The sequence below is a fragment of the Coregonus lavaretus genome (assembly GCF_964263955.1).
Source record: "Coregonus lavaretus genome assembly, contig: HAP1_SCAFFOLD_527, whole genome shotgun sequence".
NCBI lineage: Eukaryota > Metazoa > Chordata > Actinopteri > Salmoniformes > Salmonidae > Coregonus > Coregonus lavaretus.
Window position 1 is genome coordinate 194,417 of NW_028165900.1, and position 24,719 is coordinate 219,135.

The 24,719-nt window shown below is 51.2% G+C and overlaps 1 protein-coding gene across 1 annotated transcript in view; it reads right to left on the reverse strand.

Moving 5' to 3' along the window:
* Window positions 1–21,898, reverse strand: part of LOC311115318 (ribosome biogenesis protein wdr12-like) — a 38,979-nt gene extending 17,081 nt beyond the window's left edge. Inside the window, exons 1-8 of the mRNA XM_084190508.1 lie at window positions 21,757–21,898; window positions 21,288–21,382; window positions 11,440–11,534; window positions 10,912–11,018; window positions 9,927–10,042; window positions 8,381–8,535; window positions 7,626–7,671; window positions 7,432–7,520 (exon numbers count right to left, since the gene is read on the reverse strand). Coding sequence (XP_084046634.1) covers window positions 7,432–7,520; window positions 7,626–7,671; window positions 8,381–8,535; window positions 9,927–10,042; window positions 10,912–11,018; window positions 11,440–11,534; window positions 21,288–21,382; window positions 21,757–21,797 — 744 coding nt within the window. The 5' untranslated portion in view covers window positions 21,798–21,898. The remainder of the gene's footprint in view (window positions 1–7,431; window positions 7,521–7,625; window positions 7,672–8,380; window positions 8,536–9,926; window positions 10,043–10,911; window positions 11,019–11,439; window positions 11,535–21,287; window positions 21,383–21,756) is intronic.
* Window positions 21,899–24,719: the final 2,821 nt, after the last annotated feature.

Sequence of the window (24,719 nt, forward strand, 5' to 3'; positions counted from 1 at the left end):
AACATCATGAGGGGTATCTAGAGGAGGAAGATGACCTGGGAGCCCCTAACCCTGGGTAACATCATGAGGGGTATCTAGAGGAGGAAGATGACCTGGGAGCCCCTAACCCTGGGTAACATCATGAGGGGTATCTAGAGGAGGAAGATGACCTGGGAGCCCCTAACCCTGGGTAACATCATGAGGGGTATCTAGAGGAGGAAGATGAGACCTGGGAGCCCCTAACCCTGGGTAACATCATGAGGGGTATCTAGAGGAGGAAGATGACCTGGGAGCCCCTAACCCTGGGTAACATCATGAGGGGTATCTAGAGGAGGAAGATGACCTGGGAGCCCCTAACCCTGGGTAACATCATGAGGGGTATCTAGAGGAGGAAGATGACCTGGGAGCCCCTAACCCTGGGTAACATCATGAGGGGTATCTAGAGGAGGAAGATGACCTGGGAGCCCCTAACCCTGGGTAACATCATGAGGGGTATCTAGAGGAGGAAGATGACCTGGGAGCCCCTAACCCTGGGTAACATCATGAGGGGTATCTAGAGGAGGAAGATGACCTGGGAGCCCCTAACCCTGGGTAACATCATGAGGGGTATCTAGAGGAGGAAGATGACCTGGGAGCCCCTAACCCTGGGTAACATCATGAGGGGTATCTAGAGGAGGAAGATGACCTGGGAGCCCCTAACCCTGGGTAACATCATGAGGGGTATCTAGAGGAGGAAGATGACCTGGGAGCCCCTAACCCTGGGTAACATCATGAGGGGTATCTAGAGGAGGAAGATGACCTGGGAGCCCCTAACCCTGGGTAACATCATGAGGGGTATCTAGAGGAGGAAGATGACCTGGGAGCCCCTAACCCTGGGTAACATCATGAGGGGTATCTAGAGGAGGAAGATGACCTGGGAGCCCCTAACCCTGGGTAACATCATGAGGGGTATCTAGAGGAGGAAGATGACCTGGGAGCCCCTAACCCTGGGTAACATCATGAGGGGTATCTAGAGGAGGAAGATGACCTGGGAGCCCCTAACCCTGGGTAACATCATGAGGGGTATCTAGAGGAGGAAGATGACCTGGGAGCCCCTAACCCTGGGTAACATCATGAGGGGTATCTAGAGGAGGAAGATGAGGGACCTGGGAGCCCCTAACCCTGGGTAACATCATGAGGGGTATCTAGAGGAGGAAGATGACCTGGGAGCCCCTAACCCTGGGTAACATCATGAGGGGAGAACATTCCAAACATGTCTGAAGACCCAGTTCACTACCACAGAACAAAACATAGCTATAACCCATCGCTAACGCTCCTCACCCTGGTCTGATAGGGTTAGTCTGGGTTAAGGTAAGGGTTAGGCTGCTCTCCTCACCCTGGTCAGTCTGATAGGGTTAGTCTGGGTTAAGGTAAGGGTTAGGCTGCTCTCCTCACCCTGGTCAGTCTGATAGGGTTAGTCTGGGTTAAGGTAAGGGTTAGGCTGCTCTCCTCACCCTGGTCAGTCTGATAGGGTTAGTCTGGGTTAAGGTAAGGGTTAGGCTGCTCTCCTCACCCTGGTCAGTCTGATAGGGTTAGTCTGGGTTAAGGTAAGGGTTAGGCTGCTCTCCTCACCCTGGTCAGTCTGATAGGGTTAGTCTGGGTTAAGGTAAGGGTTAGGCTGCTCTCCTCCCCCTGGTCAGTCTGATAGGGTTAGTCTGGGTTAAGGTAAGGGTTAGGCTGCTCTCCTCACCCTGGTCAGTCTGATAGGGTTAGTCTGGGTTAAGGTAAGGGTTAGGCTGCTCTCCTCACCCTGGTCAGTCTGATAGGGTTAGTCTGGGTTAAGGTAAGGGTTAGGCTGCTCTCCTCACCCTGGTCAGTCTGATAGGGTTAGTCTGGGTTAAGGTAAGGGTTAGGCTGCTCTCCTCACCCTGGTCAGTCTGATAGGGTTAGTCTGGGTTAAGGTAAGGGTTAGGCTGCTCTCCTCACCCTGGTCAGTCTGATAGGGTTAGTCTGGGTTAAGGTAAGGGTTAGGCTGCTCTCCTCACCCTGGTCAGTCTGATAGGGTTAGTCTGGGTTAAGGTAAGGGTTAGGCTGCTCTCCTCACCCTGGTCAGTCTGATAGGGTTAGTCTGGGGTAAGGTAAGGGTTAGGCTGCTCTCCTCACCCTGGTCAGTCTGATAGGGTTAGTCTGGGTTAAGGTAAGGGTTAGGCTGCTCTCCTCACCCTGGTCAGTCTGATAGGGTTAGTCTGGGTTAAGGTAAGGGTTAGGCTGCTCTCCTCACCCTGGTCAGTCTGATAGGGTTAGTCTGGGTTAAGGTAAGGGTTAGGCTGCTCTCCTCACCCTGGTCAGTCTGATAGGGTTAGTCTGGGTTAAGGTAAGGGTTAGGCTGCTCTCCTCACCCTGGTCAGTCTGATAGGGTTAGTCTGGGTTAAGGTAAGGGTTAGGCTGCTCTCCTCACCCTGGTCAGTCTGATAGGGTTAGTCTGGGTTAAGGTAAGGGTTAGGCTGCTCTCCTCACCCTGGTCAGTCTGATAGGGTTAGTCTGGGTTAAGGTAAGGGTTAGGCTGCTCTCCTCACCCTGGTCAGTCTGATAGGGTTAGTCTGGGTTAAGGTAAGGGTTAGGCTGCTCTCCTCACCCTGGTCAGTCTGATAGGGTTAGTCTGGGTTAAGGTAAGGGTTAGGCTGCTCTCCTCACCCTGGTCAGTCTGATAGGGTTAGTCTGGGTTAAGGTAAGGGTTAGGCTGCTCTCCTCACCCTGGTCAGTCTGATAGGGTTAGTCTGGGTTAAGGTAAGGGTTAGGCTGCTCTCCTCACCCTGGTCAGTCTGATAGGGTTAGTCTGGGTTAAGGTAAGGGTTAGGCTGCTCTCCTCACCCTGGTCAGTCTGATAGGGTTAGTATGGGTTAAGGTAAGGGTTAGGCTGCTCTCCTCACCCTGGTCAGTCTGATAGGGTTAGTCTGGGTTAAGGTAAGGGTTAGGCTGCTCTCCTCACCCTGGTCAGTCTGATAGGGTTAGTCTGGGTTAAGGTAAGGGTTAGGCTGCTCTCCTCACCCTGGTCAGTCTGATAGGGTTAGTCTGGGTTAAGGTAAGGGTTAGGCTGCTCTCCTCACCCTGGTCAGTCTGATAGGGTTAGTCTGGGTTAAGGTAAGGGTTAGGCTGCTCTCCTCACCCTGGTCAGTCTGATAGGGTTAGTCTGGGTTAAGGTAAGGGTTAGGCTGCTCTCCTCACCCTGGTCAGTCTGATAGGGTTAGTCTGGGTTAAGGTAAGGGTTAGGCTGCTCTCCTCACCCTGGTCAGTCTGATAGGGTTAGTCTGGGTTAAGGTAAGGGTTAGGCTGCTCTCCTCACCCTGGTCAGTCTGATAGGGTTAGTCTGGGTTAAGGTAAGGGTTAGGCTGCTCTCCTCACCCTGGTCAGTCTGATAGGGTTAGTCTGGGTTAAGGTAAGGGTTAGGCTGCTCTCCTCACCCTGGTCAGTCTGATAGGGTTAGTCTGGGTTAAGGTAAGGGTTAGGCTGCTCTCCTCACCCTGGTCAGTCCGATAGGGTTAGTCTGGGTTAAGGTAAGGGTTAGGCTGCTCTCCTCACCCTGGTCAGTCCGATAGGGTTAGTCTGGGTTAAGGTAAGGGTTAGGCTGCTCTCCTCACCCTGGTCAGTCCGATAGGGTTAGTCTGGGTTAAGATAAGGGTTAGGCTGCTCTCCTCACCCTGGTCAGTCCGATAGGGTTAGTCTGGGTTAAGATAAGGGTTAGGCTGCTCTCCTCACCCTGGTCAGTCTGATAGGGTTAGTCTGGGTTAAGGTAAGGGTTAGGCTGCTCTCCTCACCCTGGTCAGTCTGATAGGGTTAGTCTGGGTTAAGGTAAGGGTTAGGCTGCTCTCCTCACCCTGGTCAGTCTGATAGGGTTAGTCTGGGTTAAGGTAAGGGTTAGGCTGCTCTCCTCACCCTGGTCAGTCTGATAGGGTTAGTCTGGGTTAAGGTAAGGGTTAGGCTGCTCTCCTCACCCTGGTCAGTCTGATAGGGTTAGTCTGGGTTAAGGTAAGGGTTAGGCTGCTCTCCTCACCCTGGTCAGTCTGATAGGGTTAGTCTGGGTTAAGGTAAGGGTTAGGCTGCTCTCCTCACCCTGGTCAGTCTGATAGGGTTAGTCTGGGTTAAGATAAGGGTTAGGCTGCTCTCCTCACCCTGGTCAGTCCGATAGGGTTAGTCTGGGTTAAGATAAGGGTTAGGCTGCTCTCCTCACCCTGGTCAGTCCGATAGGGTTAGTCTGGGTTAAGGTAAGGGTTAGGCTGCTCTCCTCACCCTGGTCAGTCCGATAGGGTTAGTCTGGGTTAAGGTAAGGGTTAGGCTGCTCTCCTCACCCTGGTCAGTCCGATAGGGTTAGTCTGGGTTAAGGTAAGGGTTAGGCTGCTCTCCTCACCCTGGTCAGTCCGATAGGGTTAGTCTGGGTTAAGGTAAGGGTTAGGCTGCTCTCCTCACCCTGGTCAGTCCGATAGGGTTAGTCTGGGTTAAGGTAAGGGTTAGGCTGCTCTCCTCACCCTGGTCAGTCCGATAGGGTTAGTCTGGGTTAAGGTAAGGGTTAGGCTGCTCTCCTCACCCTGGTCAGTCCGATAGGGTTAGTCTGGGTTAAGGTAAGGGTTAGGCTGCTCTCCTCACCCTGGTCAGTCTGATAGGGTTAGTCTGGGTTAAGGTAAGGGTTAGGCTGCTCTCCTCACCCTGGTCAGTCTGATAGGGTTAGTCTGGGTTAAGGTAAGGGTTAGGCTGCTCTCCTCACCCTGGTCAGTCTGATAGGGTTAGTCTGGGTTAAGGTAAGGGTTAGGCTGCTCTCCTCACCCTGGTCAGTCTGATAGGGTTAGTCTGGGTTAAGGTAAGGGTTCGGCTGCTCTCCTCACCCTGGTCAGTCTGATAGGGTTAGTCTGGGTTAAGGTAAGGGTTAGGCTGCTCTCCTCACCCTGGTCAGTCTGATAGGGTTAGTCTGGGTTAAGGTAAGGGTTAGGCTGCTCTCCTCACCCTGGTCAGTCTGATAGGGTTAGTCTGGGTTAAGGTAAGGGTTAGGCTGCTCTCCTCACCCTGGTCAGTCTGATAGGGTTAGTCTGGGTTAAGGTAAGGGTTAGGCTGCTCTCCTCACCCTGGTCAGTCTGATAGGGTTAGTCTGGGGTAAGGTAAGGGTTAGGCTGCTCTCCTCACCCTGGTCAGTCTGATAGGGTTAGTCTGGGGTAAGGTAAGGGTTAGGCTGCTCTCCTCACCCTGGTCAGTCTGATAGGGTTAGTCTGGGTTAAGGTAAGGGTTAGGCTGCTCTCCTCGCCCTGGTCAGTCTGATAGGGTTAGTCTGGGTTAAGGTAAGGGTTAGGCTGCTCTCCTCGCCCTGGTCAGTCTGATAGGGTTAGTCTGGGTTAAGGTAAGGGTTAGGCTGCTCTCCTCACCCTGGTCAGTCTGATAGGGTTAGTCTGGGTTAAGGTAAGGGTTAGGCTGCTCTCCTCACCCTGGTCAGTCTGATAGGGTTAGTCTGGGTTAAGGTAAGGGTTAGGCTGCTCTCCTCACCCTGGTCAGTCTGATAGGGTTAGTCTGGGTTAAGGTAAGGGTTAGGCTGCTCTCCTCACCCTGGTCAGTCTGATAGGGTTAGTCTGGGTTAAGGTAAGGGTTAGGCTGCTCTCCTCACCCTGGTCAGTCTGATAGGGTTAGTCTGGGTTAAGGTAAGGGTTAGGCTGCTCTCCTCACCCTGGTCAGTCTGATAGGGTTAGTCTGGGTTAAGGTAAGGGTTAGGCTGCTCTCCTCACCCTGGTCAGTCTGATAGGGTTAGTCTGGGTTAAGGTAAGGGTTAGGCTGCTCTCCTCACCCTGGTCAGTCTGATAGGGTTAGTCTGGGTTAAGGTAAGGGTTAGGCTGCTCTCCTCACCCTGGTCAGTCTGATAGGGTTAGTCTGGGTTAAGGTAAGGGTTAGGCTGCTCTCCTCACCCTGGTCAGTCTGATAGGGTTAGTCTGGGTTAAGGTAAGGGTTAGGCTGCTCTCCTCACCCTGGTCAGTCTGATAGGGTTAGTCTGGGTTAAGGTAAGGGTTAGGCTGCTCTCCTCACCCTGGTCAGTCTGATAGGGTTAGTCTGGGTTAAGGTAAGGGTTAGGCTGCTCTCCTCACCCTGGTCAGTCCGATAGGGTTAGTCTGGGTTAAGGTAAGGGTTAGGCTGCTCTCCTCACCCTGGTCAGTCCGATAGGGTTAGTCTGGGTTAAGGTAAGGGTTAGGCTGCTCTCCTCACCCTGGTCAGTCTGATAGGGTTAGTCTGGGTTAAGGTAAGGGTTAGGCTGCTCTCCTCACCCTGGTCAGTCTGATAGGGTTAGTCTGGGTTAAGGTAAGGGTTAGGCTGCTCTCCTCACCCTGGTCAGTCTGATAGGGTTAGTCTGGGTTAAGGTAAGGGTTAGGCTGCTCTCCTCACCCTGGTCAGTCTGATAGGGTTAGTCTGGGTTAAGGTAAGGGTTAGGCTGCTCTCCTCACCCTGGTCAGTCTGATAGGGTTAGTCTGGGTTAAGGTAAGGGTTAGGCTGCTCTCCTCACCCTGGTCAGTCCGATAGGGTTAGTCTGGGTTAAGGTAAGGGTTAGGCTGCTCTCCTCACCCTGGTCAGTCCGATAGGGTTAGTCTGGGTTAAGGTAAGGGTTAGGCTGCTCTCCTCACCCTGGTCAGTCCGATAGGGTTAGTCTGGGTTAAGGTAAGGGTTAGGCTGCTCTCCTCACCCTGGTCAGTCTGATAGGGTTAGTCTGGGTTAAGGTAAGGGTTAGGCTGCTCTCCTCACCCTGGTCAGTCTGATAGGGTTAGTCTGGGTTAAGGTAAGGGTTAGGCTGCTCTCCTCACCCTGGTCAGTCTGATAGGGTTAGTCTGGGTTAAGGTAAGGGTTAGGCTGCTCTCCTCACCCCGGTCAGTCTGATAGGGTTAGTCTGGGTTAAGGTAAGGGTTAGGCTGCTCTCCTCACCCCGGTCAGTCTGATAGGGTTAGTCTGGGTTAAGGTAAGGGTTAGGCTGCTCTCCTCACCCCGGTCAGTCTGATAGGGTTAGTCTGGGTTAAGGTAAGGGTTAGGCTGCTCTCCTCACCCCGGTCAGTCTGATAGGGTTAGTCTGGGTTAAGGTAAGGGTTAGGCTGCTCTCCTCACCCTGGTCAGTCTGATAGGGTTAGTCTGGGTTAAGGTAAGGGTTAGGCTGCTCTCCTCACCCTGGTCAGTCTGATAGGGTTAGTCTGGGTTAAGGTAAGGGTTAGGCTGCTCTCCTCACCCTGGTCAGTCTGATAGGGTTAGTCTGGGTTAAGGTAAGGGTTAGGCTGCTCTCCTCACCCTGGTCAGTCTGATAGGGTTAGTCTGGGTTAAGGTAAGGGTTAGGCTGCTCTCCTCACCCTGGTCAGTCTGATAGGGTTAGTCTGGGTTAAGGTAAGGGTTAGGCTGCTCTCCTCACCCTGGTCAGTCTGATAGGGTTAGTCTGGGTTAAGGTAAGGGTTAGGCTGCTCTCCTCACCCTGGTCAGTCCCAGCTGTTCAGTCTTCTGTTTCTTCCTGGGTCTGCTGGGAGTCTCCTCTTCCTCCTCCTCCTCCTCCTCCGTGGCCACTGGCAGGACAACAGAACAGTTAGCAGGGATAACACAGGAGATCCACAGTTAACATGGATCCTATAGAGAGCAGGGAGCTGTAAACTAATCCAATAGGACTGTACCTGCTGACCAGATCTTCAGCATCTTGTCCCAGGAACCACTGCAGAACTGAGAGGAATGAAGACAAAACACATCTATTAGTTCCTGAGCAGTGACGTAGACAGCTGCATATCTAGAATAATAATAATAAATCATATTTCTCCCCCTCTTCTCCTTCCTGTCTTCTCCCCCCCTCTTCTCCTTCCTGTCTTCTCCCCCCCTTCTCCTTCCTGTCTTCTCCCCCCCTTCTCCTTCCTGTCTTCTCACCCCTTCTTCTCCTTCCTGTCTTCTCCCCCCCTCTCCTTCCTGTCTTCTCCCCCCCTTCTCCTTCCTGTCTTCTCCCCCCTTCTCCTTCCTGTCTTCTCCCCCCCTTCTCCTTCCTGTCTTCTCACCCCTCTTCTCCTTCCTGTCTTCTCACCCCTCTTCTCCCCCCCTCCTCCTTCCTGTCTTCCCCTTCCTGTCTTCTCACCCCTCTTCTCCCCCCTTCTCCTTCCTGTCTTCTCACCCCTCTTCTCCCCCCCTTCTCCTTCCTGTCTTCTCACCCCTCTTCTCCCCCCCTCCTCCTTCCTGTCTTTTCCTTCCTGTCTTCTCACCCCTCTTCTCCCCCCGTCCTCCTTCCTGTCTTCTCCTTCCTGTCTTCTCACCCCTCTTCTCCTCCATGTCTTCTCCTCCCCCCCTTCTCCTTCCTGTCTTCTCCCCCCCTCCTCCTTCCTGTCTTCTCCTTCCTGTCTTCTCACCCCTGTCTTCTCCTCCATGTCTTCTCCTCCCCCCCCCTCACCTTAGTGCGTGTGGGATCAGTGGCGATAGTGTCAACGCTCCCAGCGTGTCCACGGCAACAGTGTCTAGCTTTCAGCTTGTTCCTCTCAGAGTTCCACTCCCACAGCAGAATGGTTTGGTCCAGAGAGGCAGTGAGCAGCAGGGAGGTCAGACCATCTAGACAAACATAGGGGTGTCAGGATGAGACCATCTAGACCAGGGTTCCCCAACTGGCCGCCCCCGCAGGTGATTTTATTTCCCTAACCCAAGTTGAGCAATTCTATTTTAAAATTGTTGGAAATAAAAAACGGTAAAAACACCAGCAAATCAGCTCCAAGTGACCCAGACCCTCCCCCTCACCTCTCTTCATCCTCCCCCTCACCTCTCTTTATCCTCCCCCTCACCTCTCTTCATCCTCCCCCTCACCTCTCTTCATCCTCCCCCTCACCTCTCTTGACCCAGACCCTCCCCCTCACCTCTCTTACATTTTACGTCATTTAGCAGACACTCTTATCCAGAGCGACTTACATTATTTAATTTTTATTTTTCATACCCCCGTGGGAATCGAACCCACAACCCTGCCGTTGCAAACGCCATGCTCTACCAACTGAGCTACATCCCTGCCGGCCATTCCCTCCCCTACCCTGGACGACGCTGGGCCAATTGTGCGCCGCCCCATTGGTCTCCCGGTCACGGCCGGCTACGACAGAGCCTGGATTCGAACCAGGATCTCTAGTGGCACAGCTAGCACTGCGATGCAGTGCCTTAGACCACTCACCTCTCTTGACCCCCCCCCCCCCCCCCCTTGACCCAGACCCTCCCCCTCACCTCTCTTGACCCTCCCCCTCACCTCTCTTGACACAGACCCTCCCCCTCACCACTCTTGACCCAGACCCTCCCCCTCACCTCTCTTGACCCTCCCCCTCACCTCTCTTGACCCTCCCCCTCACCTCTCTTGACCCTCCCCCTCACCTCTCTTGACCCTCCCCCTCACCTCTCTTGACCCAGACCCTCCCCCTCACTCTTGACCCAGACCCTCCCCCTCACCACTCTTGACCCAGACCCTCCCCCTCACCTCTCTTGACCCAGACCCTCCCCCTCACCTCTCTTGACCCTCCCCCTCACCTCTCTTGACCCAGACCCTCCCCCTCACCTCTCTTGACCCTCCCCCTCACCTCTCTTGACACAGACCCTCCCCCTCACTCTTGACCCAGACCCTCCGCCTCACCACTCTTGACCCAGACCCTCCCCCTCACCTCTCTTGACCCAGACCCTCCCCCTCACCTCTCTTGACCCTCCCCCCCCTCTCTTGACCCAGACCCTCCCCCTCACCTCTCTTGACCCAGACCCTCCCCCTCACCTCTCTTGACCCTCCCCCCCCTCTCTTGACCCAGACCCTCCCCCTCACCTCTCTTGACCCAGACCCTCCCCCTCACCTCTCTTGACCCAGACCCTCCCCCTCACCTCTCTTGACCCTCCCCCCCCTCTCTTGACCCAGACCCTCCCCCTCACCTCTCTTGACCCAGACCCTCCCCCTCACCCCTCTTGACCCAGACCCTCCCCCTCACCTCTCTTGACCCAGGCCACGTCCTTCACCACGTCCGTGTGTCCGGCCACCGTCATCACAGCCTTGCCCTCCAGAGACCAGATCCTGGCCGTCTTATCGTAGGAACCCGTCAGGATCCTGGAGCAGACATCATTAACATAGGGTATCTGGGTTAGGGCCTCTTACCATTCAGAGTCTGGGGTTAGACATCATGTCTCTTACCATTCAGAGTCTGGGGTTAGACATCATGTCTCTTACCATTCAGAGTCTGGGGTTAGACATCATGTCTCTTACCATTCAGAGTCTGGGGTTAGACATCATGTCTCTTACCATTCAGAGTCTGGGGTTAGACATCATGTCTCTTACCATTCAGAGTCTGGGGTTAGACATCATGTCTCTTACCATTCAGTGTCTGGGGTTAGACATCATGTCTCTTACCATTCAGAGTCTGGGGTTAGACATCATGTCTCTTCCCATTCAGAGTCTGGGGTTAGACATCATGTCTCTTACCATTCAGGGTTAGACATCATGTCTCTTACCATTCAGAGTCTGGGGTTAGACATCATGTCTCTTACCATTCAGAGTCTGGGGTTAGACATCATGTCTCTTACCATTCAGAGTCTGGGGTTAGACATCATGTCTCTTACCATTCAGAGTCTGGGGTTAGACATCATGTCTCTTCCCATTCAGAGTCTGGGGTTAGACATCATGTCTCTTACCATTCAGAGTCTGGGGTTAGACATCATGTCTCTTACCATTCAGAGTCTGGGGTTAGACATCATGTCTCTTACCATTCAGAGTCTGGGGTTAGACATCATGTCTCTTACCATTCAGAGTCTGGGGTTAGACATCATGTCTCTTACCATTCAGAGTCTGGGGTTAGACATCATGTCTCTTACCATTCAGAGTCTGGGGTTAGACATCATGTCTCTTACCATTCAGAGTCTGGGGTTAGACATCATGTCTCTTACCATTCAGTGTCTGGGGTTAGACATCATGTCTCTTACCATTCAGAGTCTGCCTCCACTGAGCTGATCCAGTCATCATGCATCATACACTCCTCTGGTTGGGGAGCGGTGAACCTCTCCACATACTCGATCTCCACCACATCTTCCTGTAACACACACACACACACACACACACACAGTCAAAACACGCTTCAAGTCATATTGTCATACTAAGCAGGCTATTAGTAAACCCTACTGTCCAGAGGTCCTCCGAGTGTCCAGAGGTCCTCCTACTGTCCAGAGGTCCTATTAGTAAACCCTACTGTCCAGAGGTCCTCCGAGTGTCCAGAGGTCCTCCTACTGTCTAGAGGTCCTATTAGTAAACCCTACTGTCCAGAGGTCCTATTAGTAAACCCTACTGTCCAGAGGTCCTCCGAGTGTCCAGAGGTCCTCCTACTGTCCAGAGGTCCTCCTACTGTCTAGAGGTCCTCCTACTGTTCAGAGGTCCTCCTACTGTCTAGAGGTCCTCCTACTGTCCAGAGGTCCTCCTACTGTCCAGAGGTCCTACTGTCCAGAGGTCCTACTCACCGTTGAGATGCCTTCAGCCTCCATGTGATTGGACAACGACGTCCGCAGGAACTGACCTCGCACCAGGAAGTCAAATTCAATCTGGCTGTGAGACCCTTCAACAACAAAACACACACAAAGATGAGACACCCAATATGATGCTAATACATTAGTCAACAGTGATCTTCAACCAGTCCTGAAATAATGCAATTTGAGAATAATAGTTAAAAGGACAAACAATATGTTTAATGTGACATAAGGCCAGATATGATCAATATGTTTAATGTGACATAAGGCCAAATATGATCAATATGTTTAATGTGACATAAGGCCAGATAAGGAATGGACAACGGCAGCAGGTGAATATTGGTCTCCTGAGTGTAGACATGTCTTCCTATAGACCTGGGGCTCTCAGATGTCTCCTGAATATAGAACGGAGGACCTTGTATCTCCTGTTATTAGGGATCAACGAGTTGAAGAGAATGAGGAAGAGTCTGAAGAGCGGAAAGGAAACAGAGTCGGGAAAAGGAAATCCGCGACGTGTCCACGAGGACATTGCTGGTTTGTCTGGTCCGTTTGGGGTATCGGGGTGGGTGGAGAGTTAGGAAGCATGGGGGTTTGTCTGGTCCGTTTGGGGTATCGGGGTGGGTGGAGAGTTAGGAAGCATGGGGTTTTGTCTGGTCCGTTTGGGGTATCGGGGTGGGTGGAGAGTTAGGAAGCATGGGGGTTTGTCTGGTCCGTTTGGGGTATCGGGGTGGGTGGAGAGTTAGGAAGCATGGGGTTTTGTCTGGTCCGTTTGGGGTATCGGGGTGGGTGGAGAGTTAGGAAGCATGGGGTTTGTCTGGTCCGTTTGGGGTATCGGGGTGGGTGGAGAGTTAGGAAGCATGGGGTTTGTCTGGTCCGTTTGGGGTATCGGGGTGGGTGGAGAGTTAGGAAGCATGGGGTTTGTCTGGTCCGTTTGGGGTATCGGGGTGGGTGGAGAGTTAGGAAGCATGGGGTTTGTCTGGTCCGTTTGGGGTATCGGGGTGGGTGGAGAGTTAGGAAGCATGGGGTTTGTCTGGTCCGTTTGGGGTATCGGGGTGGGTGGAGAGTTAGGAAGCATGGGGTTTTGTCTGGTCCGTTTGGGGTATCGGGGTGGGTGGAGAGTTAGGAAGCATGGGGTTTGTCTGGTCCGTTTGGGGTATCGGGGCGGGTGGAGAGTTAGGAAGCATGGGGTTTTGTCTGGTCCGTTTGGGGTATCGGGGCGGGTGGAGAGTTAGGAAGCATGGGGTTTTGTCTGGTCCGTTTGGGGTATCGGGGTGGGTGGAGAGTTAGGAAGCATGGGGTTTTGTCTGGTCCGTTTGGGGTATCGGGGTGGGTGGAGAGTTAGGAAGCATGGGGTTTTGTCTGGTCCGTTTGGGGTATCGGGGTGGGTGGAGAGTTAGGAAGCATGGGGTTTTGTCTGGTCCGTTTGGGGTATCGGGGTGGGTGGAGAGTTAGGAAGCATGGGGTTTGTCTGGTCCGTTTGGGGTATCGGGGTGGGTGGAGAGTTAGGAAGCATGGGGTTTTGTCTGGTCCGTTTGGGGTATCGGGGTGGGTGGAGAGTTAGGAAGCATGGGGTTTTGTCTGGTCCGTTTGGGGTATCGGGGTGGGTGGAGAGTTAGGAAGCATGGGGTTTTGTCTGGTCCGTTTGGGGTATCGGGGTGGGTGGAGAGTTAGGAAGCATGGGGTTTTGTCTGGTCCGTTTGGGGTATCGGGGTGGGTGGAGAGTTAGGAAGCATGGGGGTTTGTCTGGTCCGTTTGGGGTATCGGGGTGGGTGGAGAGTTAGGAAGCATGGGGTTTTGTCTGGTCCGTTTGGGGTATCGGGGTGGGTGGAGAGTTAGGAAGCATGGGGTTTTGTCTGGTCCGTTTGGGGTATCGGGGTGGGTGGAGAGTTAGGAAGCATGGGGTTTTGTCTGGTCCGTTTGGGGTATCGGGGTGGGTGGAGAGTTAGGAAGCATGGGGTTTGTCTGGTCCGTTTGGGGTATCGGGGTGGGTGGAGAGTTAGGAAAGGTGCAGTCAGTCAAGGCAGCATGAAATGGATTCATTATGATTGATGTCAGTGGGGGCTGCTGAGGGGAGGACGGCTCATAATAATGTCCGGAACGGAGCCAATGGAATGGCATCACCATGGAAACCATGTGTTTGATACCATTCCACTGATTCAGCTCCAGCCATTACCACCAGTTAGTCCTCCCCAATTAAGGTGCCACCAACACCCTATATCCCAGAGGGATGGGGCTTCGTTCAACTGGGGGAACAAGAGGTTTTAGTCTGCGGAAGGGGTTATAACAGTGTCTCCAAGTGTAGAGGTTGGCTGGAGGGAGGAGAGTCTGGCCCTGATGCTGTGCTGTGAGGTGGCTGGAGGGAGGAGAGTCTGGCCCTGATGCTGTGCTATGAGGTGGCTGGAGGGAGGAGAGTCTGGCCCTGATGCTGTGCTATGAGGTGGCTGGAGGGAGGAGAGTCTGGCCCTGATGCTGTGCTGTGAGGTGGCTGGAGGGAGGAGAGTCTGGCCCTGATGCTGTGCTGTGAGGTGGCTGGAGGGAGGAGAGTCTGGCCCTGATGCTGTGCTATGAGGTGGCTGGAGGGAGGAGAGTCTGGCCCTGATGCTGTGCTGTGAGGTGGCTGGAGGGAGGAGAGTCTGGCCCTGATGCTGTGCTGTGAGGTGGCTGGAGGGAGGAGAGTCTGGCCCTGATGCTGTGCTGTGAGGTGGCTGGAGGGAGGAGAGTCTGGCCCTGATGCTGTGCTGTGAGGTGGCTGGAGGGAGGAGAGTCTGGCCCTGATGCTGTGCTATGAGGTGGCTGGAGGGAGGAGAGTCTGGCCCTGATGCTGTGCTGTGAGGTGGCTGGAGGGAGGAGAGTCTGGCCCTGATGCTGTGCTGTGAGGTGGCAGGAGGGAGGAGAGTCTGGCCCTGATGCTGTGCTATGAGGTGGCTGGAGGGAGGAGAGTCTGGCCCTGATGCTGTGCTGTGAGGTGGCTGGAGGGAGGAGAGTCTGGCCCTGATGCTGTGCTATGAGGTGGCTGGAGGGAGGAGAGTCTGGCCCTGATGCTGTGAGGTGGCTGGAGGGAGGAGAGTCTGGCCCTGATGTTGTGCTATGAGGTGGCTGGAGGGAGGAGAGTCTGGCCCTGATGCTGTGCTGTGCGGTGGCTGGAGGGAGGAGAGTCTGGCCCTGATGTTGTGCTATGAGGTGGCTGGAGGGAGGAGAGTCTGGCCCTGATGCTGTGCTATGAGGTGGCTGGAGGGAGGAGAGTCTGGCCCTGATGCTGTGCTGTGAGGTGGCTGGAGGGAGGAGAGTCTGGCCCTGATGCTGTGCTGTGAGGTGGCTGGAGGGAGGAGAGTCTGGCCCTGATGCTGTGCTGTGAGGTGGCTGGAGGGAGGAGAGTCTGGCCCTGATGCTGTGCTGTGAGGTGGCTGGAGGGAGGAGAGTCTGGCCCTGATGCTGTGCTGTGAGGTGGCTGGAGGGAGGAGAGTCTGGCCCTGATGCTGTGCTGTGAGGTGGCTGGAGGGAGGAGAGTCTGGCCCTGATGCTGTGCTATGAGGTGGCTGGAGGGAGGAGAGTCTGGCCCTGATGCTGTGCTATGAGGTGGCTGGAGGGAGGAGAGTCTGGCCCTGATGCTGTGCTATGAGGTGGCTGGAGGGAGGAGAGTCTGGCCCTGATGCTGTGCTATGAGGTGGCTGGAGGGAGGAGAGTCTGGCCCTGATGCTGTGCTATGAGGTGGCTGGAGGGAGGAGAGTCTGGCCCTGATGCTGTGCTATGAGGTGGCTGGAGGGAGGAGAGTCTGGCCCTGATGCTGTGCTGTGAGGTGGCTGGAGGGAGGAGAGTCTGGCCCTGATGCTGTGCCCCGAGGGCTGGAGGGAGGAGAGTCTGGCCCTGATGCTGTGCTATGAGGTGGCTGGAGGGAGGAGAGTCTGGCCCTGATGCTGTGCTATGAGGTGGCTGGAGGGAGGAGAGTCTGGCCCTGATGCTGTGCTATGAGGTGGCTGGAGGGAGGAGAGTCTGGCCCTGATGCTGTGCTATGAGGTGGCTGGAGGGAGGAGAGTCTGGCCCTGATGCTGTGCTATGAGGTGGCTGGAGGGAGGAGAGTCTGGCCCTGATGCTGTGCTATGAGGTGGCTGGAGGGAGGAGAGTCTGGCCCTGATGCTGTGCTGTGAGGTGGCTGGAGGGAGGAGAGTCTGGCCCTGATGCTGTGCTATGAGGTGGCTGGAGGGAGGAGAGTCTGGCCCTGATGCTGTGCTATGAGGTGGCTGGAGGGAGGAGAGTCTGGCCCTGATGCTGTGCTGTGAGGTGGCTGGAGGGAGGAGAGTCTGGCCCTGATGCTGTGCTGTGAGGTGGCTGGAGGGAGGAGAGTCTGGCCCTGATGCTGTGCTGTGAGGTGGCTGGAGGGTGGAGAGTCTGGCCCTGATGCTGTGCTATGAGGTGGCTGGAGGGAGGAGAGTCTGGCCCTGATGCTGTGCTATGAGGTGGCTGGAGGGAGGAGAGTCTGGCCCTGATGCTGTGCTGTGAGGTGGCTGGAGGGAGGAGAGTCTGGCCCTGATGCTGTGCTATGAGGTGGCTGGAGGGAGGAGAGTCTGGCCCTGATGCTGTGCTGTGTTTATATATGCAGAGGCATTGAGAAGGGGCCAGGGTGTTCTGTATGCAGAGGCATTGAGAAGGGGCCAGGGTGTTCTGTATGCAGAGGTATTGAGAAGGGGCCAGGGTGTTTATATATGCAGAGGCATTGAGAAGGGGCCAGGGTGTTTATATATGCAGAGGCATTGAGAAGGGGCCAGGGTGTTCTGTATGCAGAGGCATTGAGAAGGGGCCAGGGTGTTCTGTATGCAGAGGTATTGAGAAGGGGCCAGGGTGTTCTGTATGCAGAGGTATTGAGAAGGGGCCAGGGTGGAGAGGGAGGGAATGCTCCATCCGTCCCTTGTAGCTCAGTTGGTAGAGCGTGGCGCTTGCAACGCCAGGGTTGTGGGTTCGTTTTTCCACGGGGGGCCAGTATGAAAAATGTATGCACTCACTAACTGTAAGTCGCTCTGGATAAGAGTGTCTGCTAAATGACTAAAATGTAAAAATGTTGTGATAGAAGAGCCTACGGCAACAGTGAACGTTCCCATGTCAGCGTGTGGAACCCAGAATATGTACCTTGATATATCCAGGTTCTTGGCCTTCATCGCGATAGTCATGAATTGTGCTGTGCAAGTAGAAAGCAGGTCAGAGATAACTGCCATTATTGTGAAAGCGGACAGATGTTTTCTGGAAGTTGGAGACATAACTGCAGAGGATCTACAGAAGATGTTGGAAGGAGTGCCGCCCTCCCAGGCCGAGGAGGGATTCATTTACCTGAACTCTGTAGTATGGATAGTGGGCTAAGGGACCTGAACTCTGTAGTATAGATAGTGGGCTAAGGGACCTGAACTCTGTAGTATAGATAGTGGGCTAAGGGACCTGAACTCTGTAGTATAGATAGTGGGCTAAGGGACCTGAACTCTGTAGTATAGATAGTGGGCTAAGGGACCTGAACTCTGTAGTATAGATAGTGGGCTAAGGGACCTGAACTCTGTAGTATAGATAGTGGGCTAAGGGACCTGAACTCTGTAGTATAGATAGTGGGCTAAGGGACCTGAACTCTGTAGTATAGATAGTGGGCTAAGGGACCTGAACTCTGTAGTATAGATAGTGGGCTAAGGGACCTGAACTCTGTAGTATAGATAGTGGGCTAAGGGACCTGAACTCTGTAGTATAGATAGTGGGCTAAGGGACCTGAACTCTGTAGTATGGATAGTGGGCTAAGGGACCTGAACTCTGTAGTATAGATAGTGGGCTAAGGGACCTGAACTCTGTAGTATAGATAGTGGGCTAAGGGACCTGAACTCTGTAGTATAGATAGTGGGCTAAGGGACCTGAACTCTGTAGTATAGATAGTGGGCTAAGGGACCTGAACTCTGTAGTATAGATAGTGGGCTAAGGGACCTGAACTCTGTAGTATAGATAGTGGGCTAAGGGACCTGAACTCTGTAGTATAGATAGTGGGCTAAGGGACCTGAACTCTGTAGTATAGATAGTGGGCTAAGGGACCTGAACTCTGTAGTATAGATAGTGGGCTAAGGGACCTGAACTCTGTAGTATAGATAGTGGGCTAAGGGACCTGAACTCTGTAGTATAGATAGTGGGCTAAGGGACCTGAACTCTGTAGTATAGATAGTGGGCTAAGGGACCTGAACTCTGTAGTATAGATAGTGGGCTAAGGGACCTGAACTCTGTAGTATAGATAGTGGGCTAAGGGACCTGAACTCTGTAGTATAGATAGTGGGCTAAGGGACCTGAACTCTGTAGTATAGATAGTGGGCCAAGGGACCTGAACTCTGTAGTATAGATAGTGGGCTAAGGGACCTGAACTCTGTAGTATAGATAGTGGGCTAAGGGACCTGAACTCTGTAGTATAGATAGTGGGCTAAGGGACCTGAACTCTGTAGTATAGATAGTGGGCTAAGGGACCTGAACTCTGTAGTATGGATAGTGGGCTAAGGGACCTGAACTCTGTAGTATAGATAGTGGGCGAAGGGACCTGAACTCTGTAGTATAGATAGTGGGCTAAGGGACCTGAACTCTGTAGTATAGATAGTGGGCTAAGGGACCTGAACTCTGTAGTATAGATAGTGGGCTAAGGGACCTGAACTCTGTAGTATAGATAGTGGGCTAAGGGACCTGAACTCTGTAGTATAGATAGTGGGCTAAGGGACCTGAACTCTGTAGTATAGATAGTGGGCTAAGGGACCTGACCTCTGTAGTATAGATAGTGGGCTAAGGGACCTGAACTCTGTAGTATAGATAGTGGGCTAAGGGACCTGAACTCTGTAGTATAGATAGTGGGCTAAGGGACCTGAACTCTGTAGTATAGATAGTGGGCTAAGGGACCTGAACTCTGTAGTATAGATAGTGGGCTAAGGGACCTGAACTCTGTAGTATAGATAGTGGGCTAAGGGACCTGAACTCTGTAGTATAGATAGTGGGCTAAGGGACCTGAACTCTGTAGTATAGATAGTGGGCTAAGGGACCTGAACTCTGTAGTATAGATAGTGGGCTAAGGGACCTGAACTCTGTAGTATAGATAGTGGGCTAAGGGACCTGAACTCTGTAGTATAGATAGTGGGCTAAGGGACCTGAACTCTGTAGTATAGATAGTGGGCCAAGGGACCTGAACTCTGTAGTATAGATAGTGGGCTAAGGGACCTGAACTCTGTAGTATAGATAGTGGGCTAAGGGACCTGAACTCTGTAGTATAGATAGTGGGCTAAGGGACCTGAACTCTGTAGTATAGATAGTGGGCTAAGGGACCTGAACTCTGTAGTATGGATAGTGGGCTAAGGGACCTGAACTCTGTAGTATAGATAGTGGGCGAAGGGACCTGAACTCTGTAGTATAGATAGTGGGCTAAGGGACCTGAACTCTGTAGTATAGATAGTGGGCTAAGGGACCTGAACTCTGTAGTATAGATAGTGGGCTAAGGGACCTGAACTCTGTAGTATAGATAGTGGGCTAAGGGACCTGAACTCTGTAGTATAGATAGTGGGCTAAGGGACCTGAACTCTGTAGTATAGATAGTGGGCTAAGGGACCTGACCTCTGTAGTATAGATAGTGGGCTAAGGGACCTGAACTCTGTAGTATAGATAGTGGGCTAAGGGACCTGAACTCTGTAGTATAGATAGTGGGCTAAGGGACCTGAACTCTGTAGTATAGATAGTGGGCTAAGGGACCTGAACTCTGTAGTATAGATAGTGGGCTAAGGGACCTGAACTCTGTAGTATAGATAGTGGGCTAAGGGACCTGAACTCTGTAGTATAGATAGTGGGCTAAGGGACCTGAACTCTGTAGTATAGATAGTGGGCTAAGGGACCTGAACTCTGTAGTATAGATAGTGGGCTAAGGGACCTGAACTCTGTAGTATGGATAGTGGGCTAAGGGACCTGAACTCTGTAGTATGGATAGTGGGCTAAGGGACCTGAACTCTGTAGTATAGATAGTGGGCTAAGGGACCTGAACTCTGTAGTATAGATAGTGGGCTAAGGGACCTGAACTCTGTAGTATAGATAGTGGGCTAAGGGACCTGAACTCTGTAGTATAGATAGTGGGCTAAGGGACCTGAACTCTGTAGTATAGATAGTGGGCTAAGGGACCTGAACTCTGTAGTATAGATAGTGGGCTAAGGGACCTGAACTCTGTAGTATAGATAGTGGGCTAAGGGACCTGAACTCTGTAGTATAGATAGTGGGCTAAGGGACCTGAACTCTGTAGTATAGATAGTGGGCTAAGGGACCTGAACTCTGTAGTATAGATAGTGGGCTAAGGGACCTGAACTCTGTAGTATAGATAGTGGGCTAAGGGACCTGAACTCTGTAGTATAGATAGTGGGCTAAGGGACCTGAACTCTGTAGTATAGATAGTGGGCTAAGGGACCTGAACTCTGTAGTATAGATAGTGGGCTAAGGGACCTGAACTCTGTAGTATAGATAGTGGGCTAAGGGACCTGAACTCTGTAGTATAGATAGTGGGCCAAGGGACCTGAACTCTGTAGTATAGATAGTGGGCTAAGGGACCTGAACTCTGTAGTATAGATAGTGGGCTAAGGGACCTGAACTCTGTAGTATAGATAGTGGGCTAAGGGACCTGAACTCTGTAGTATAGATAGTGGGCTAAGGGACCTGAACTCTGTAGTATGGATAGTGGGCTAAGGGACCTGAACTCTGTAGTATAGATAGTGGGCGAAGGGACCTGAACTCTGTAGTATAGATAGTGGGCTAAGGGACCTGAACTCTGTAGTATAGATAGTGGGCTAAGGGACCTGAACTCTGTAGTATAGATAGTGGGCTAAGGGACCTGAACTCTGTAGTATAGATAGTGGGCTAAGGGACCTGAACTCTGTAGTATAGATAGTGGGCTAAGGGACCTGAACTCTGTAGTATAGATAGTGGGCTAAGGGACCTGAACTCTGTAGTATAGATAGTGGGCTAAGGGACCTGAACTCTGTAGTATAGATAGTGGGCTAAGGGACCTGAACTCTGTAGTATAGATAGTGGGCTAAGGGACCTGAACTCTGTAGTATAGATAGTGGGCTAAGGGACCTGAACTCTGTAGTATAGATAGTGGGCTAAGGGACCTGAACTCTGTAGTATAGATAGTGGGCTAAGGGACCTGAACTCTGTAGTATAGATAGTGGGCTAAGGGACCTGAACTCTGTAGTATAGATAGTGGGCTAAGGGACCTGAACTCTGTAGTATAGATAGTGGGCTAAGGGACCTGAACTCTGTAGTATAGATAGTGGGCTAAGGGACCTGAACTCTGTAGTATAGATAGTGGGCTAAGGGACCTGAACTCTGTAGTATAGATAGTGGGCTAGGGGACCTGAACTCTGTAGTATAGATAGTGGGCTAGGGGACCTGAACTCTGTAGTATAGATAGTGGGCTAAGGGACCTGAACTCTGTAGTATAGATAGTGGGCTAAGGGACCTGAACTCTGTAGTATAGATAGTGGGCTAAGGGACCTGAACTCTGTAGTATAGATAGTGGGCTAAGGGACCTGAACTCTGTAGTATAGATAGTGGGCTAAGGGACCTGAACTCTGTAGTATAGATAGTGGGCTAAGGGTAGGTAGTGTAGTATATTTAGTTTGGGGTGAGGTTTGGGGGTTGTGTTTATTTCTAGTTAAATTTTTTGAACAGATGAAGTACATATACAGTTGGTGGCTGTAATGCAACATTATATTGGATGCCAACCACCATTAAACCCCAACGAGGAAGGAAAGGAAAGCACCATTAAACCCCAACCAGGAAGGAAAGGAAAGCACCATTGTAAACTCTATTCTCACCATGCTTTGCTTCCAGCAGCTTGTTGATGACGTTGCTGAGTTCCTGCACCTCTGAGGCAGCAGGGATGGAGAAAGGGACGTCATCTACGGAATATCTGAGGGACAACGTTGGTAGGTTGTTATATAAATAACTCAACATGACTAAGTCACTGCTAACAGACAAATAGACCGTTGGCTAGGTAACGTCAAACTTGTTGTAGTTATCAGCTAGGCTAGCACACATAACAACCCATAGGATTTGTATTCACAATCTCCCCTGGTCAAACTAGCTAACACTAACTTCAATAAATCAACATTGTCGAAGCACCTTTATGCAGTTCGCCAGCTAAGGATACAATATGATTAACAACAGCATGGCTAACACTCCCATAGAGTTCTCCTTCATGCTCGCTAGCAAGTTAGCTAGCTAGCTTACTGGCAAAAGAGAACGCTAACTGGCTATCTTCACAATTCAGCAATAAATACTTACTTTTTGTTGTCCGTAAAGAACCTTGTTTGTAACTGAGACATGTCTCTTCTGGTGTTGAACACTAACTCTATAAAACTGCTTCCTAGACTGCGTTGCTATACACATCAAGCAGTACGTCATGCCATGTGGTTCAGAATCAGCGTGCCTGCGTCAGCTGTGGCAGACATATTAGTGGATCACAGAAAAGTCAAAAGTCGATAACTTTTCCCTACTCCTCTAGTAATGTCTTGGGGGGTGGGGGGGCCTAAACGTAAAATAGTTTTTTTTGTCCTGAAAGCAGCCATCGAGCACCCCCTAGCATATTTAGGGACATTTTCTGGCCATACATCGTATATTATAGACGAGATGATAGCCAGCAATGCATGTTAAAAGGCCTTTTCACACTGCATTGTTGCTAACCCCAGGCTATTTTTTATTTTATTTATTTAACCTTTATTTAACCAGGTAAGCCAGTTGAGAACAGGTTCTCATTTACAACTGCGACCTGGCCAAGATAAAGCAAAGCAGTGCGATAAAAACAACACAGAGTTACATATGGGGTAAAAAAAGCATAAGGTCAAAAATACAACAGAAAATATATATACAGTGTGTGCAAATGTAGCAAGTTATGGAGGTAAGGCAATAAATAGGCTATAGTGCAAAATAATTACAATAGTATTAACACTGGAATGCTAGATGTGCAAGAGATGATGTGCAAATAGAGATACTGGGGTGCAAAATAGCAAAATAAATAACAATATAGGGATGAGGTAGTTGGGTGGGCTAATTTCAGATGGGCTGTGTACAGGTGCAGTGATCGGTAAGGTGCTCTGACAACTGATGCTTAAAGTTAGTGAGGGAGATAAGAGTCTCCAGCTTCAGAGATTTTTGCAATTCGTTCCGGTCATTGGCAGCAGAGAACTGGAAGGAATGGCGGCCAAAGGAGGTGTTGGCTTTGGGGATGACCAGTGAGATATACCCGCTGGAGCGCAGACTACGGGTGGGTACTGCTATGGTGACCAATGAGCTAAGATAAGGCGGGGATTTGCCTAGCAGTGATTTATAGATGGCCTGGAGCCAGTGGGTTTGACGACGAACATGTAGTGAGGACCAGCCAACAAGAGCGTACAGGTCACAGTGGTGGGTATTATATGGGGCTTTGGTGACAAAACGGATGGCACTGTGATAGACTACATCCAATTTGCTGAGTAGAGTGTTGGAGGCTATTTTGTAAATGACATCGCCGAAGTCAAGGATCGGTAGGATAGTCAGTTTTACGTTTGGCAGCATGAGTGAAGGAGGCTTTGTTGCGAAATAGGAAGCCGATTCTAGATGTAACTTTGGATTGTAGATTCTTTATGTGAGTCTGGAAGGAGAGTTTACAGTCTAACCAGACACCTAGGTATTTGTAGTTGTCCACATACTCTAGGTCAGACCCGTCGAGAGTGGTGATTCTAGTCGGGTGGGCGGGTGCCAGCAGCGTTCGATTGAAAAGCATGCATTTAGTTTTACTAGTGTTTAAGAGCAGTTGGAGGCTACTGAAGGAGTGTTGTATGGAATTGAAGCTCGTTTGGAGGTTTGTTAACACAGTGTCCAATGAAGGGCCAGATGTATACAAAATGGTGTCGTCTGCGTAGAGGTGGATCTGAGAGTCACCAGCAGCAAGAGCGACATCATTGATATACACAGAGAAAAGAGTCGGCCCAAGAATTGAACCCTGTGGCACCCCCATAGAGACTGCCATAGGTCCAGACAACAGGCCCTCCGATTTGACACACTGAACTCTATCTGAGAAGTAGTTGGTGAACCAGGCGAGGCAGTCATTTGAGAAACCAAGGCTATTTAGTCTGCCAATAAGAATGCGGTGGTTGACAGAGTCGAAAGCCTTGGCCAGGTCGATGAAGACGGCTGCACAGTACTGTCTATTATCAATCGCGGTTATAATCGCGGTTATAATATCTAAGAATGGCTTTGGGCTAGCTTATCCAGTGTTCACACAAGCGTTTGTTAACCCTGGTCTAAACTCCGCCCTCAGCTGATGATTCAACCCTGGGCTAAACTCCGCCCTCAGCTGATGATTCCACCCTGGTCTAAACTCCGCCCTCAGCTGATGATTCCACCCTGGGCTAAACTCCGCCCTCAGCTGATGATTCCACCCTGGGCTAAACTCCGCCCTCAGCTGATGATTCAACCCTGGGCTAAACTCCGCCCTCAGCTGATGATTCCACCCTGGGCTAAACTCCGCCCTCAGCTGATGATTCACACTTGTATTCCAAAGCCCTGGGCTTACGGACAAACACATTTGTGACCAATGTTAAGCAATAAGGCATTCATTAACATTCTTTCCTCTTGCTTCTAAATCAAATCAAATGTATTGGTCACATACACATGGTTAGCAGATGTTGTTGCGAGTGGAGCGAAAGGCTTGTGCTTCTAGTTCCGACAGTGCAGTAATATCTAACCAGTAATATCTAACAGTTCCACAACCAATACCTAATACACACAAATCTAACTAAAGGAATGGAATAAGAATATATAAATATATGGATGAGCAATGTCATTATCAGAGCAGCATAGGCTAAGATGCAATAGATAGTATAGAATACAGTATATACATATGAGATGGGTAATGCAAGATATGTAAACATTATTAAGATAGTATAGAATACAGTATATACATATGAGATGGGTAATGCAAGATATGTAAACATTATTAAGATAGTATAGAATACAATATATACATATGAGATGGGTAATGCAAGATATGTAAACATTATTAAGATAGTATAGAATACAATATATACATATGAGATGGGTAATGCAAGATACAGTGGGGGAAAAAAGTATTTAGTCAGCCACCAATTATGCAAGTTCTCCCACTTAAAAAGATGAGAGAGGCCTGTAATTTTCATCATAGGTACACATCAACTATGACAGACAAAATGAGAAAAAAAATCCAGAAAATCACATTGTAGGATTTTTAA